At 44.5% G+C, this 14537-nt stretch overlaps 1 protein-coding gene across 1 annotated transcript in view; it reads right to left on the bottom strand.

The window, feature by feature from the left end:
• The window catches only part of TBC1D31 (TBC1 domain family member 31), a 1335355-nt gene that overhangs the window by 494910 nt on the left and 825908 nt on the right, over positions 1-14537 (bottom strand). The window contains exon 16 of the mRNA XM_044066576.1: positions 8149-8284. Coding sequence (XP_043922511.1) covers positions 8149-8284 — 136 coding nt within the window. The remainder of the gene's footprint in view (positions 1-8148; positions 8285-14537) is intronic.

Genomic DNA, 14537 nt, shown 5'->3' with positions numbered 1-14537 from the left:
TGGAGTTGGTATATACAAGTTCAAGGAGTGGGGGGTGGGGATAAAGGAGGGCTTGTCACTATCAAAAAATAAGTTTTTAGGAGAAGAGTGATGTTCAAATTCACTGTTTTCCTGCATTTTCTTTTTTGGGGGGGTTCTGCTTGCTGGCACTCAGCATTTAGACTGCTGACATTCAATAGGGAGCCATCATGATTTTCTGCTAAACAGAAAAAAAACACTGTAAATTTATTCTTTTAAAGGAATCTGGCACCCACAAGACCATATGAACTTCTGTTAGGATATCTTCAGTAAAAATACAAAATCACACAATGCACATATAAATCCATAGATTTTATTTACTAACACACACACATATATGTGTGTGTGTGTGTGTGTGTGTGTGTGTATATATATATATATATATATATATATATATATATATATATTCACGTGTGTGTATATGTATTTTTATGCAAGTACACACAAACAGAGTAATTCTATCATTTTATGGGCAACAAAACAGAGCCATTCTTGGAAGCACTGCTGAAAAGAATCTGATCTTCTTCAATCAGGCTGTGGCTGTATGCCTTCTGTAGCAGCTAATACTTTCTCCCCTCCAGCACATATAATTTACTCTCTTGGAATTTTCTGATGCAGCTGGCACACACAGTTACTGTACACTCCAACCAGTAATATAAAGACAGGGAACAGCAAACTAATAAGGGACAACTTCCTCAGAAGAAAGGCAGATAAGGAAAAGCAAGTCACTTTACTAAACAGTACATCTGCATTACGGAAAGAAGCCTCTGGGCTTATTTTGTTAACAGAAGAAAATCAAATTAAAAGAAAAAGAGAACAATACACAAATGCTATCTATTACATAGTACCTTAGTGAGTACAGAGAAGACTCCTATGGCTTTTGACAGGTGCCCAGTTTACAAGCAGAACAGATAATGGCACCTAAAGTGGGTACAGTTTTTTCTTCTATATCGAACAGTTCTTCCTCACAGTAACTATACTATTGTATTTATTCTTTTTATATGCATCTGCCTGTATGTATGTAATTGCATTTGTCTGGGTTGTGGCACAAAAGGGTCTTTGGACCAACCCTCCTACTACCTAGTTAACGAATGTTGAATGAATACATAAATACATACACACATATACAGAAATACAAGAATCAGTACAGTATTGTAGCAAAAAGAATAGTATTTACTGTAATGACAATTAACTATAATCTAAAATATATCCCTGTAAAAATCAGATATTTCACAGTAAATGTTGAAACCAACTGATAGTTTCTTTAGCTGGAATATTTACAAGTACTACATACAGTACTCACTGTGCTACTAACAGCTCAACCTCTAAATATTGTACATATTTCTGCAATGCGTGAAATATTGTGAATATTGTTGCTTCTTGCTACCTCTTTACTTTTGATATGCATTTTTGTTACCATATGATGTAAGATGTATTTTTACTTTTGTTATCCATTCATTTTTATTGTATTATGTACTTTGCGGAATCTGGTTTGTGGCCGAAAAGGGTGAAATGACCAATCCATTTACCAAATTTCACATGAATAAATAAATAACAGTTATGTACTCACCTTAACTTGGTATCTGTATTACCTGTAATCACCATTCATCACGTCAGGGTCTTGAATCCGACATCTGATCCGAACAAGCACAATTTAGACAACAACTTAGCTTAAGCTCCCCTCATCCCCCTCCCATGATGCTCTGCTGCCTTCTAACACCTCAGATCGAGTTTGCGCTGAAGAAAGAAGACAGCCAGGAGTACTTGCCGCCAACAAAGTTCCACCAACATCCTGCTAATCTTTCAGAAAGGGGGCTGGAGGGTGGGACCATGATGAATGGGGACTACAGATAACACAGATACCAAGTTATGGTGAGTACATAACTATTAATCTGATGTTATCTTAGTCACCATTCATCACATCAGGGTCAGAGTCTCCAGCTACCTAAAAGCTTGGGTGGCCTCAAGGAAGGACATGCCGAAGAACCGTGGAGACAAAGGAAGCCCTTCCTCTAGAAATCAAATCAAGTTTATAATGGGAGATAAATGTATGAGGTGAAGACCAAGTTGCTGCTGCACAAATGTCATCCAAAGATTGGCGGGCTACAAATGCAGCTGAAGTAGCCACCGCCCTAAGTGGAATGAGCCTTAACTGGTCTGGGCAAAGGAGCACCACACGAGGAATAAATGAAGGAAATGCGCTGGAAAATCCAATGGGAAACAGTAATCTTTGACACTGCTTGCCACAAACAATTGGTCTGAAAGGCGAAAGGCCTTAGTTCTATGCAGATAGAAACAGAGCTGACCATGAGCATCTAATGTGTGTAAAATATATTCTCCCTTATTGGTATAATTAGGGAAGAACACCGGAAGTTGGATACATTGATTGAGATTAGCCTCCGACCCCACCTTGGGCATAAGAGGGATTAGGTTTCAGAGCTACTCTGTCTTTATGAAATATTAAATAAGGTGGCTTAATTGTAAGAGCCTGCAACTCAGATATTCTTTTAGCTGAAGTAATGGCCACTAAAAGGGCAGTTTTCCAAGAAAGAAATTTAAGACCACAGGATGCAGCAGGCTCGAAGGGTGTATTAGTTAAAGATTGCAGCACCAAAGAAAGATCCTATGGGGGAGAAGGGTCCTTGACAGGGGGACTTAAAAACAAACCTTTCAAAAAGGCTTTGCAGAGCTGAGAAGAAAAGGTAGGATCATTGCTAAGATGAAAATTGGAAATTGCTGCCAGTTGAACTTTGATCATAGAAAAACTGGCCCCTCCTTGAAGAAAGAGGCCAGGAAAAGGAGAATCTTAGGAATGGAAGCCGAAAAGGGATCGAGATTCCTATTTTTCACCCAGATGGAGAATTTCTTCCACTTACTACTGTATACTTTCTTCGTGGAAGATTTCTGGGAAGCAAGGATAATGTCCTTCACTGGCAAGGCTAACATGGACTTAGCCAAAATTACTGGAAGTGGATAAACGACGCTGCCAGATGAAGGGTCTGCATATTCAGGATCAGAACTAGCGACGGATGGGATATTAGATCCTGAGATGGATCGAGTACCCAAGGCGGGTGTTTCAGATGAGTCTGTAGAAGGGAGAACCACACCTGCCGAGGCCAGAAGGGGGCAATGAGGAGTCTGGCTTTCTGAAGAACTCTGGAAATTAATGGTAATAGAGGAAAGGCATAAAGGAGACCCGGAGGCCAAGTGTAAGTGAGTCAGTGCATCCCTGGGGGACTCCCCCCTCTGGGGGGATCAATGCAAAGTAACTGCTGCATTTGTGACTGAAAGGGGATGTACACAGATCACAGCTTGGCTGAAACCACTGACAGAAAATCGGCTTCGCCACTACAGGATTCAGGGACTACTTGTGAGGGGTCAGAGTAGCCCTGCTCAGCTTGTCTGCCAGCACTTTGGATGCTCCGGGAATGTGTGTTGCAATAAGAAAGCTCCCAGAGGACATCTCCCATTCTCAAACCCTCATGGCCTTGCAACAGAGCAGATAAGACCCTGTGCCCCCTTGCTTGCTTGCTTATATACCATACAACAGCCATGCTGTCCGAGAGAACTGCTATCGTCACCAGAGGGAGGCAATCCTAAAGGGCTTGCAAAGATAAAAGGACTGTGCATCTCCAGAACGTTCATGTGCAGATTGGTCCTCTGAAGGGGACCACTTCCCTTGGACAGTCTTTCGTTGAAAGTGCTCCCCCCAGTTGGGAAGAGTCCATGGTGACCATGCCCGTGGGAACTGGACAGGAAAAGGACCTGCCTGCTAGGAGGTCTGGGGAATGCATCAACCACAAAAGGTGTTTCTGACAAATTGGCGTGACATGAATGGGAACCTACAGGGGATGACACCGAGTGGACCACTGAACTGCTAGGGTCCACTGCAGTACTCTCATGCAGTACCTTGCAAGTGGAACAAGATAAATGGCAGCTACCATGGAACCTAGAGCCCTGAGAATGTGCGACACTGGAGGATATGTTTGTTCCAGAAGAACCTGAACATGAGATCGGAGAAGAATGCACGGCGGGGAGGAAGAGCTGCAATTTCCGAGGTGGTATCCAACTGAGTGCCTATGAATTCCAATTGTTGGGATGGAGCCAAGGAAGATTTGGTCAGGTTCACTGTTATCCCCAACTGATCAAAGAGGAAGAGCAGGAAACGTATGTTCTCCAATAGTTGATGCTTTTTGGGGGCTGTAAGGAGCCAATCGTCTAGGTAGGGAAACACCTGGAGTCCCTGCAGTCTGAGATGAGCTGCCACCATTGCCATGCATTTGGTGAACACCCGGGGGGCTGTGGTGAGGCCAAAGGGCAGAGCTCTGAACTGAAAATGATCGGCTCCCAAGCAAAAGCGGAGAAATCTCCTGGACTGTCGGTTTATCTTAATATGGTAGTACACATCCTGGAGATCCACAGAGCATATCCAGTTGTTGCTGTGCAAAAGAGCCACAATTGACTGCACAGTGACTATCCGAAACTTCGACTTCTTGACAAATAGGTTTAGTAAGTGGAAGTCCAAAATGGGACGCAGGTCCCCTGTTTTCTTGGGTACTAAAAAGAAGCGGGAGTAAGTTCAGGATCCTCTCTGTCCTGTGGGGACCTTTTGGATGGCTCTTTTTCGAAGGAGGTTCAAGACCTCCCAGCAGGCCAACTCTCTCTGACTGGGTGGCATGTCTGGGAGAGCTTTGATCTTCAGTGGGGTTTCTGAAAAGGTAATGCAATAGCCCCTGGATATAATGGTTAGCACCCATTGATCGCTTGTGATATTTGCCCAGGCCAAAGGGTGCAAGATCACTCGACCCCCCCCGAATGCTTCCAGGGTGGGACAGTCGGGCAACACCTCAGGGAAGTTGGAAGGGTTTCTCAGAGAAGGGCTCCCTGGAACCTTGATTTTGTGGGCCTCCTCTGCCACTGGGGTGACATCTGCTATTGAAACCTCTCCCCCATGCCCTAGAAAAGGAATAGTTTTGAAAGTCCTGAAAGAAAGACTGCACCTTGCAGAACCCCTTTTGGGTCTTAGAAAATGACCTTTGGGGGTTAGAAAATTTAATACTGACAGCATCTTTCCTTCCTGTTCACTGCAGGTCAAAGTCTCCTTAATGCTCGGTCCAAAGAGAGTGAAACCATCAAAGGGGGCATTGGTGAGAGACATCTTAAAGGCCTCTGCAAACCCACATAAGCGCAGCCAGGCATGGCGACTGATGGCAATGCCTGTGCCCGCTGCCCATGAGGAACCTTCTGCAATGTTGGAGAGTAACCTCATGAACGAACTGGCTACAGAAGTAAGAGTGGCCAGTTTGGCAGAAACGGTCTTAAATTCCTCTGCAGACATGGTCTCCATGAGTGAGGTTGAAAGCTCCTTAATCAAGTCACTCTGGAGCTGGGTAAAATGAGTTAAACAGTTCAAAGCTCACAGGTTAAAGGAAGCCAAAGCAAACACCCACTTTCTGAAACTGTCCAGAGCTCTCGGAGTCAAGATTAGGAGGGTGGATAGACAAACTCTGCTCCGCCAGCTCTTTCTTGGTGGTGGCAGCCACCACAATAGCATCAACCGGGACCACCTTGGATAAGAAAGCTTTAGCTGAAGGAGGGCTTAGAAACTTGTTGGCTCTTTTGGGCACTGGGTCCACAGTATCCGGCTCCTTCCAAGCCCTGCTGGCAACAAGATTGATAAGAGGGTCAGCAGGAGGGGACACCCAAGAGGTAGATGGGCCCTTCCCAAAAGCCTCCAGAAGCATGGTTTCCTCAGAGGATGGGTGTTGTGCAGACCAACCGCCCTTAGCTTTAAGGATCTCAAGTATGTCTCCAAAGGAGACATTGTTGGGTGGTGACCTTGGGGACCCATCACCTTCATCGGCATCCGTGTCCTCGGTTAGGCACTCCATAAGGAGTCCAGATGCCTCCTACTTACATGTCCTCTTCCGAGGAGTTTCCTCTGCCGAAGACTGAGGGGAAGACTCACAAGAGGAAGGGATCCCTATGAAGGAGGATCCCCCTGGAGGCTAGACCGGATGGGCTGACTGGGAGCAAGATGAATGGGTCCGCTCAAATACTGAGGCTGGGAAGGGAGACAGCGAGTGGGGTAGGCAAACTCTGACCTCAGAGAAGGATCTCTTTGCTGCCTGAAATGCAGCAGGACTGGATGAGGTCTAGTCTCCCTCTCCCGTTGAAAACACCACAGCAGAAGGAGCCAACCTTGCCAGACCACCCCAACCCTCGGGACAGCGCCGGTCCAGAGCTGTCAAGCACCAAAGCACCAAGGGGTAGAGAATGGTTCGAAAAGTCTGGAGCTTGAACCCGCCCCCATGGACTCCAGGGCCGCAGCCCGAACCAGAGGGCTCGCCTGTCCTGGGGGAATGGAAACAGAACCGGCCACCGATCCTGATGGGGGTACAAACCATAATGGGGCCTGATATCCCAACCGCCTCCACACCATGCACTGGTCTTTGAGAATCCAATCTGGAGGTCGGATGAGGAGAAGGTAAGTGGGGAGTGGGAGACGGTTCCCTGAACCTGTGGGCTGGGGAAGCCAATAGCCCCAACTCGATTTGATCCTTTAAAAAGGAACGCATTATCCTGTCCATGTCTACAGGGAAAACACTCCTGGAAGACCGGGAGGAGATGGAGGACCTTGCTGGAGAACCATGCCAAGACCCCGAGGATCTCCTTCTGCACTCTGGATAGCGAGCCTTGTGTGGGGGGGTAAACAATTGTTCCCCACCCAAAGCCTCCTGAAGGAAATTCCTTCACAAATATGGGATCCTGCGCGGTCCTTGGATCCAGCCGACCCGTCGCAGACTGCAATAAAGGATCCGAGGAAACTGGCCTTGAAACCCTCGGATCCGAGGAGGTCGGACCCATGGCAACAGTACCCTTAGTCGGATCTGAAGGCTTCGAGGCAAGAGCCTTGGATACGGGGGTCCAGATCAAAACCGTCAAATCAAAGACCTGGAACCCAAGGCCTTGGATCCGGGGGTGGACTCCCTAGAAGTTCTGAGATCTGAGGCTCTTGGATCCAACACCACACCAGCTGGAGTCGGATCCAGGGACCTGGGATCCAACAGCCTGAGCTGCTTGGATGGAACCTCCTTCGAAGAAACAGAGGAGGAAGGAATCTTTTTCTTTACTCTGGAGGAGCCCGATTTGGTCGAGGTTTCTGTGACCAAAGGGTCCGCCTTGACCAAGCCTTTTATTAAAAGCTTGTTTCGGCGGTTAACAAAGGCTCTGGGGTTGAAAGTGGCATAAATGCCATATTCAACCTCCAGATGGTCGCTGCCAAGACAATAGAGGCACTCCTTGTATGAGTCGGAGACAGGCATCTTCTGACCACACGAGGAGCACCTCTCAACCTTAAGGGATTCTCTGACATGGGAAGGCAAAGGCAAACAGAAAACCAAAGGGACAGCTAAAAAAACATAGCCAGAGACACGGTCCAAGGTCTAAGCACAACAAATCCGTCCAAGCACACAATCTACTTAATTATGACCAGAAACAGTACAAAAACACAAAAATAAACCCAAGAACACAAAAGGGCAAAAAACAGATAAACATACAAAAACGGGAGGGGAAACAGGAAATCAAACTGCTGAACTAACAGGACACTAAACTAGGATAGGGAGAGAAACCTGAAGAAAAGCAGAGGAAACAAAAAACCCAAAGAAAACTACCTTACTCATACTACCACAAGGAAATGAGCGAACTGCGTCTGACTAGCAAATGCGGGAAATGAGATCTGAGGGGTTAGAGGGCAGAGGAGCATCATGGGAGGGGAGGAGCTTGAGCTAAGCTGTTGTCTAAAGTATGCTGGCTCAGATCCGATGGCGGATGCAAGACCCTGATGTGATGAATGGTGACAAAGATAACATCAGATCAAACAAACAAACATTAGCTGAAACTGAACTTCTTAAAAACTACAGTAGTCACACAAAAGTAGTTCTGTACTTAACTCAGTTCTTATCATGAATAATAAATACTGACTGCAGATGCCATTTCAGTATTTTTCTTACTTCAGTGCAAAGGCAAAAACAGACACAGGTGGTAAAGGGTCAGAAGGCAAACTAATCAAATGCAATGTTCTTTTTTGTTTTAAATCCAGACCAGAAGAGCTATACAAAAAAGAATGACCTTCCTGTTGATTTTATCATCCAGTCTTCTTAACTCCATTTTGCGCTGGTCCTGCTGGTACTTCAAAAAACGCCTTCGTGTTGCATCCAAAAGTTGTAGTTCCTTTACTCTTAGCTCCCTTTTCATTGCAGCCAGCCTTTGAAAAAGCACAATGAGAGAATGAAGACCAAGTACTTTACTAGCAGAAATAGCAGTACATCAGCTGGACAAAAATGTCTTAAGGAACGAAAACGCAGACACATTAACTACAGTAATTCTGGAGAAGGTCCGTATTCTATGTCTACATTTTATAATGTCCTTTAACATTAATATGTGTGGTCTCAACAATAAATAAGCTCCTAAACATTACCCAAAAATCTTTTTCCTCTGGAGAAACTTGGCTCAAAGAATCAAACCTCCTAACTCAACACCAAGAAAACTAAGTTAATGATTTTTACCTCAAAAAGTAGCCAAAAGCAATTTATTAGCCATAAAGTCGGCAAATAAAACTGTCACTGAAACTGTAACTCACATATCATATACTCCACACCATTAAATCTACTCACCAGAAACCAGACTCCCTTTGTAGGATCAATGGATTCCTTATAGATATTGCAAGAAAAACTCTGGCCACCACCTTCTTATTGCCAACTCTCTTATATGCTGTTCCAATCCTAACAAACTTAAATGATACTCAAAGAAAGAAACTTGCCTCCTGCTATAATAAAATAGCTAAATTTGCCACCAATCGCCCCCCACTGTCATAACTTAAAGCAATTAAACTGGCTTGAACTGCACAACTACCTAACATATTCACAACTAACTACAGCACACAAACTCATTCATCATCCAGAAAAATGCCCTGCACTACGAAACGTATTACTACCCAGCTGTGCAGCAAGGGACCCCCACCCTAGTAACAAATTCTTATTACTTACAAATAAGTCAAATAATGTTGCAGGAGACTCACTCTACTCCCAATATATTGCTAAACTCTGCAACAGTAACCCCACTCAAATAAAACTCTCCAACAAACTCAGTAGTTTTAACCTACTGCTTAATCCACATGTTAACCAATCCTGGTCCTGTACATGCTCATCTCAAGGTTGAGACTTTGCGTTCACCATACGATACTCTCCAAATACTCTCTGTAAACAGAATACACTCAACCTCTCAGTGAAATTACAAATGATTTATACATACCTGCTGCCTGTACAATTCAGTGGGCTTTCTCTTTAGTAGCTTCCACTCCTGTAACATCTTAGAATGTATAAATGTAAAGTACAGTTCTGTACACTTAGCATAAATGTAGATGTTCGAGTGTATTCACTGTTGCAGTCATTACATTTGGGTAATCTGCTGGCAGGTTGCCCTCAGTCGGCCTGATTAACAAAGTCTTGGGTCCTGCATCAGTTGCTGTCCCTTCTTTCATGACGTCAGGTCGTCAGGGGTATAAAACGTGCAGCCGAAGCCATTACATAAGTTTTTCTTGCCCCAGATGTCAGGTTCCCCCAAAATAGGGATATATATATATATATATATATATATATATATATATATATATATATATATATATATATATATCTACACACACATACATAATTAGAAACACAAAAATATACCTCCAAACAAAAGCAAATACACCAAAAAGGCTTTTAAGCATAGTAAAAACAGGGGGCTGGAGGGAGGGTAACCAGGACTGCATAAGTGAATACACTTGAACATCTACATTTATGGTAAGTGTGCACAACTGTACTATATTCCTCGTGTTTCACTGTTGCAGTCATTACATTTGGGTAGATTCCCAAAGCTAAGGTTGGGAGGATGGATTTATACAGCATTAGGACCAGCTATAAAGCCCTGCAAAACAGCAGTGGCAAAGCCAGCTCTGGATTTAGAGAAAATTGGTAAGTGATTATGCTTGGTGAAAGTATGAACTGAACTCCAGGTAGCAGCTTCTACAATATCCCTGGTAGGAACACCTCTGAGAAAGGCTGCTGAAGTAGATGCAGCCCTGGTGGAATGAGATCTGATTCCCTGGAGGGTAGGATTTCCATGGTGCTTATAACAGAAATTAATTCAATGGCTAATCCATTTAGAAATGGTTTGCTTTGAAATAGCCTTCCTCTATGCCCCTGCAGCAAATGCTACCAGCAGTTGTTCAGATTTTCTTTGAGATTTAGTCCTGTCCAAGTAAAATCTAAGTTGTCTGTGTACATCCAATGAATGTTGAATCTGCTCTCCCTTGTTCTGTGGATTGGGAAAGAAAGTTGGCAAATGAATGGACTGATTAAGAGCCACACTGGATACCACCTTGGGCATGAATGATGGATTGGTCCTGAGTGACACCCTGTCCGCATGAAAGATGATGAAAGGCTCCACTGCCATAAGGGCCTGTAATTCAGATATCCTTCTAGCTGAAGTGATTGCTAAAAGGAGGGCTGATTTCCAGGAAATAAATTTTAAGTCTGCAGTTGCAGCTGGCTCGAAAGGAGGTAGAGTGAGTTTCTCCAATACAAAGTTAAGGTCCCAGGCAGGGGTTGAAGCTCTCCTGGGTGGTCTCAAGTTTTTGGACCCTCTGAGATACTGCTTTAGAAGAGGATGAGAGAAGGGGGGGGGTTATGTTGTAATGAGCTGAAACAGCTGAGGCATGGATTTTTATGGAAGAAAAAGACAGGCCCTTGTGAAGTATCTCAGTTAAGTATTGCAAAATTTGAGGTAAATTGGGCACTGCTGTGCATATCCCTTGAGATTGAGTCCAAGCACAGAATCTTTTCCATTTGTCAGCATAAAATTTTCTAGTACTAGGTCTTCTCGCCTCCAAAATGACATCTATCACAGGTTTGCTGAGGGATGCTAAGGGTGAATTTAAGTGATTAGCCAAGCTGCAAGATTCAATGTTTGGAGCTGAGGGTGCTGAATTTGGTTCTCCTGCTGAGACAGTAAGGAAGGTGTCTGAGGCAGGTGCCATGGCAAAATGTGTGACACACTGCGCAGGAGTGGGTACCAGTGTTGGCGAGGCCAGTCTGGAGCAATCACAGTCATTTTTGGTTTGTCCTGTTTGACTTTTAGTAGAACTTTGGTGAGCAAAGGCAGAGGGGGAAAGGCATAGACTGATAGGTTTTTCCAGTTGAAGGACAGAGCATCCACTTTCCAGGCTTTTTTGTGATGAGTTCTTGTATACAATTTGTTCAACTGGTAGTTCTGGGGTGAGGCAAAAAGATCTATGTCTGGGCTCCCCCATTTGCATGTCAACATGCTGAAAATCTGTGGTTCCAGTTTCCATTCGTGAGGGTCCATGAGATTTCTGCTTAGTTTGTCTGCCAGAACATTCTGCTTTCCTGGCAGGAATTGAGCTTGTAGTTGTACTTGGTAGCTCAAGGCTGTGTTCCACAAAGCCATGGCTAGTCTGCAGAGGGGGTAGGAATGTGAACCCCCTGCTTGTTTATGTACCAAATAACCGTGGTGTTGTCCGTCTTTATCAGCAATTGTCCTGGATGAAGGTAGTCCTTGAAGGCTGTCAGTGCATTCTGTATAGCTAGCATTTCTTTTTGATTGATATGAAGGTGCATTTGATTTGGGCTCCATTTGCCCTGAATGCACTTCCCTAACTGATGAGCCCCCCCATGCATAATCTGATGCGTCTGTAGTTAGGGTGTGGGAGGCAGGGGGTGGTGTGAATGGCAGTCCCTTGCTTTGGTGGCAGGCCTCTGCCCACCATAGGAACTCTAGGCGTAAGCAAGGTACGATAGGAATCATTGTTTCCAGGCTGTGACAATGTTGACACCATAAACTTTTTAAGTACCACTGAAGTTTCCACATATGCAGTCTTGCATATGAATTAGAAGAATGCATGAGGCCATGAACCCCAAGGCTTGCAGTATTTGCCTTGCAGATAGCAGGGTTTTTGTGGCCACCTGTTTGAAGTAAGTCACCAAATGAATTTGCTTTTCTGGCGTAAGGAAAGCCATCTGGGCAGTTGTATTAAAGCTTGCACCCAGGAATGTAATTTTTTTGAGAGGGTACCAGTTAAGATTTCTTTTCGTTTATGGTGTACCATAGGCAGGTTAGAACTCTTTTTACAAACGCCAGATGTTTTAGAAGAATGGCCTGGTTTTCTGCCTGAATTAGACAATCGTCCAGGTATGGATATATTTGAATATTTCTTTGCCTGCAAAATGCAATTATTGGAGCCAGACACTTTGTGAATACCCTGGGCGCAGTAGACAAGCCAAAGGGTAGTGCAGAGAACTGATAATGCATGCAGCCTGCTTTGAAGCATAGGAATCTTCTGCAAGATTCCCTGCTTGGGATATGCAGGTAAGCCTCTTAAGTCGAGAGTTGCCAACCAGGCATCCTTGCCTAGCATAGGAAGTAACTGGTGAAGAGTCAGCATCTTGAATTTTGGAATGTCCAGAAAGGTGTTTAGAGTAGAAAGGTCCAGAATTGGATGCCATGATTTGTCTTTTCTGGGTACCAGGAAAAGTATGGAATAGAAACCTTGTCCCTTTTTCTCTTCTGGTACTAGCTGAATAGCCCCCATGTTTAGGAGGGAAAGTACTTGTTTATGAGCTTCTGCCCACTGATTTGGGGGCAGGTCTGGCCACCCATTTGGAGTTGGCAGCGTGTGAAAATGAAATCTGTATCCCTGGGACACTATATTTAAAACTCATTTGTCCTGGGTTATAAGTTGCCAGTTTCTTGAATGAAGAGCCAGTTTTCCCCCAAAGGGGCGGCTAAGAGGTAAGTGCTTGGTAATTTCAAAGGGAATTCATTGAGACTATTTACCATAGGGTGGTGCCTTGTTGTTTCCAGATCTGGAAGTGGAAGCACCCCATTGTTTAGTTCTGAAAGTCCCTTGGGGCTGAAATCTGGTGGTCTTGGAATGTCTGGGTTTGGTCATAGTGGCTCTGGAAGGAGCTGGAAAGGGCCAGTTCTTAGGCCAATGCCTACTAAATCTAGGAGGTTGCACTTGTAAGAAATCGTTCACAGTTTGCATAAATTTAGCTTTATCTTCCATCTTTTTTAGAACTTCTTCAGCCTTATTGCCAAATAAGCAATCCTGCTGTAAAGGAGCATCCAAAAGTTTTGCTTTAACATGATCAGGCAGAGATTGCTCCTTAAGCCAAGCATGCCTTCTAAGCACAGACCCAGTAACAGCAGCCCTAACAAGAGGCCTCTAAAGAATCAAAACCACATTGCAAAGTATGTTTGCCAACTTGTTCAGCTGAATGCAATAAATCCTGCAAATCTTTATTCTCCACACAGTCAGAAATCAACATAATTTTCTGTTTAAGCAGTCCCAAGATATGCTGTTGATATTTTAGCATATAGAATTGACAGTTTAAAGCCCTGATTGCTAAGGTTGCAGACGTATAAACCTTTTTACCCCATCTATCCAGTGCCCTGGAGTCTCTATCAGAAGGGGTAGGATATTTAGTAGTAGAAGCCTTAATGCCCTTGGGCCCCTGAGAAATGGTTTCAGGGTCCGCAACAAGATTTTTGAAAAGGAATTTGTGGGACTCACGAACCCTGTAGTACCTGTCTGGTTTGCTAGAGACTGGAGGCAAGGAATCAGGGGCCATACTGGATTTCGAAAACACATCAACAATATCTAGTACAGGAGGTATAGCCAAAGGCCTACGCTGAGGAAAAAGGAAATCCCTAAGCCTCTTTTTGGATTCAGAGAAATCCTGACTTTCCCAGTGGAAATGCTCCCTTATATGTAAAGTTTCCCCAAAAGAGAAATCCTCAGGCAGAGAAGCAGAGGGAATGGAATCCTCTGCATAAGAGTCCTCATAAGTAGGTATGGACAAATCCAGATCATTAGAAGAGTCAGAAGAAACAGAGTCTTGTTCAGAAGACTCATAGTCAAATTCAATCCTAGGCCTCTTGGAGGGGGGGGGGGTTGACTACCCCTGATTAGAGTAATTAAATCTTCAGCCATTTTGATCATTTGCTTTTTAGGCATAGGGGCCTGAACATGTGGCCTGGGCGTCGGATTTTTAGACATAGATTGAGATTTAGGCCTTAGCGCTGAAGTCGGTTTAATATGCAAATCTGTAGGCCTGAAAACACCCTCAGAAGCCGGTGCCTGCTCAGCGGCTCTGGACCCATCCACGGTAGAGACATCCGCGGGTTCCCTATGTGAAGCATCTCGCGGCATACCGGACTCCGAACGGGTCTCAGTAGAGGCCTGCGAATCAGAAGTAGCAGGCATCAGGGGCTGCGAAAGCACCTCACTGAGTACTGGCGAACTGGCGACTGGCTTAGGAAAAGCGTTGTCAGCAGTTTTGGACCTCAACGGCCGGTCTCTGTCTTTTTCTTTGCATTTTTCTGGTATTCCGGTAGTCGGATGGCTAACCGACGTCATTTCTAGATAATTAAACCAAGAACCGAAATATTTTGAA

Source organism: Protopterus annectens, chromosome 3.part1, assembly GCF_019279795.1.
Source record: "Protopterus annectens isolate FY-2018-M chromosome 3.part1, PAN1.0, whole genome shotgun sequence".
In the NCBI taxonomy this organism is placed as follows: Eukaryota; Metazoa; Chordata; order Ceratodontiformes; family Protopteridae; genus Protopterus; species Protopterus annectens.
This window is presented reverse-complemented; position numbering and strand designations above follow the sequence as displayed.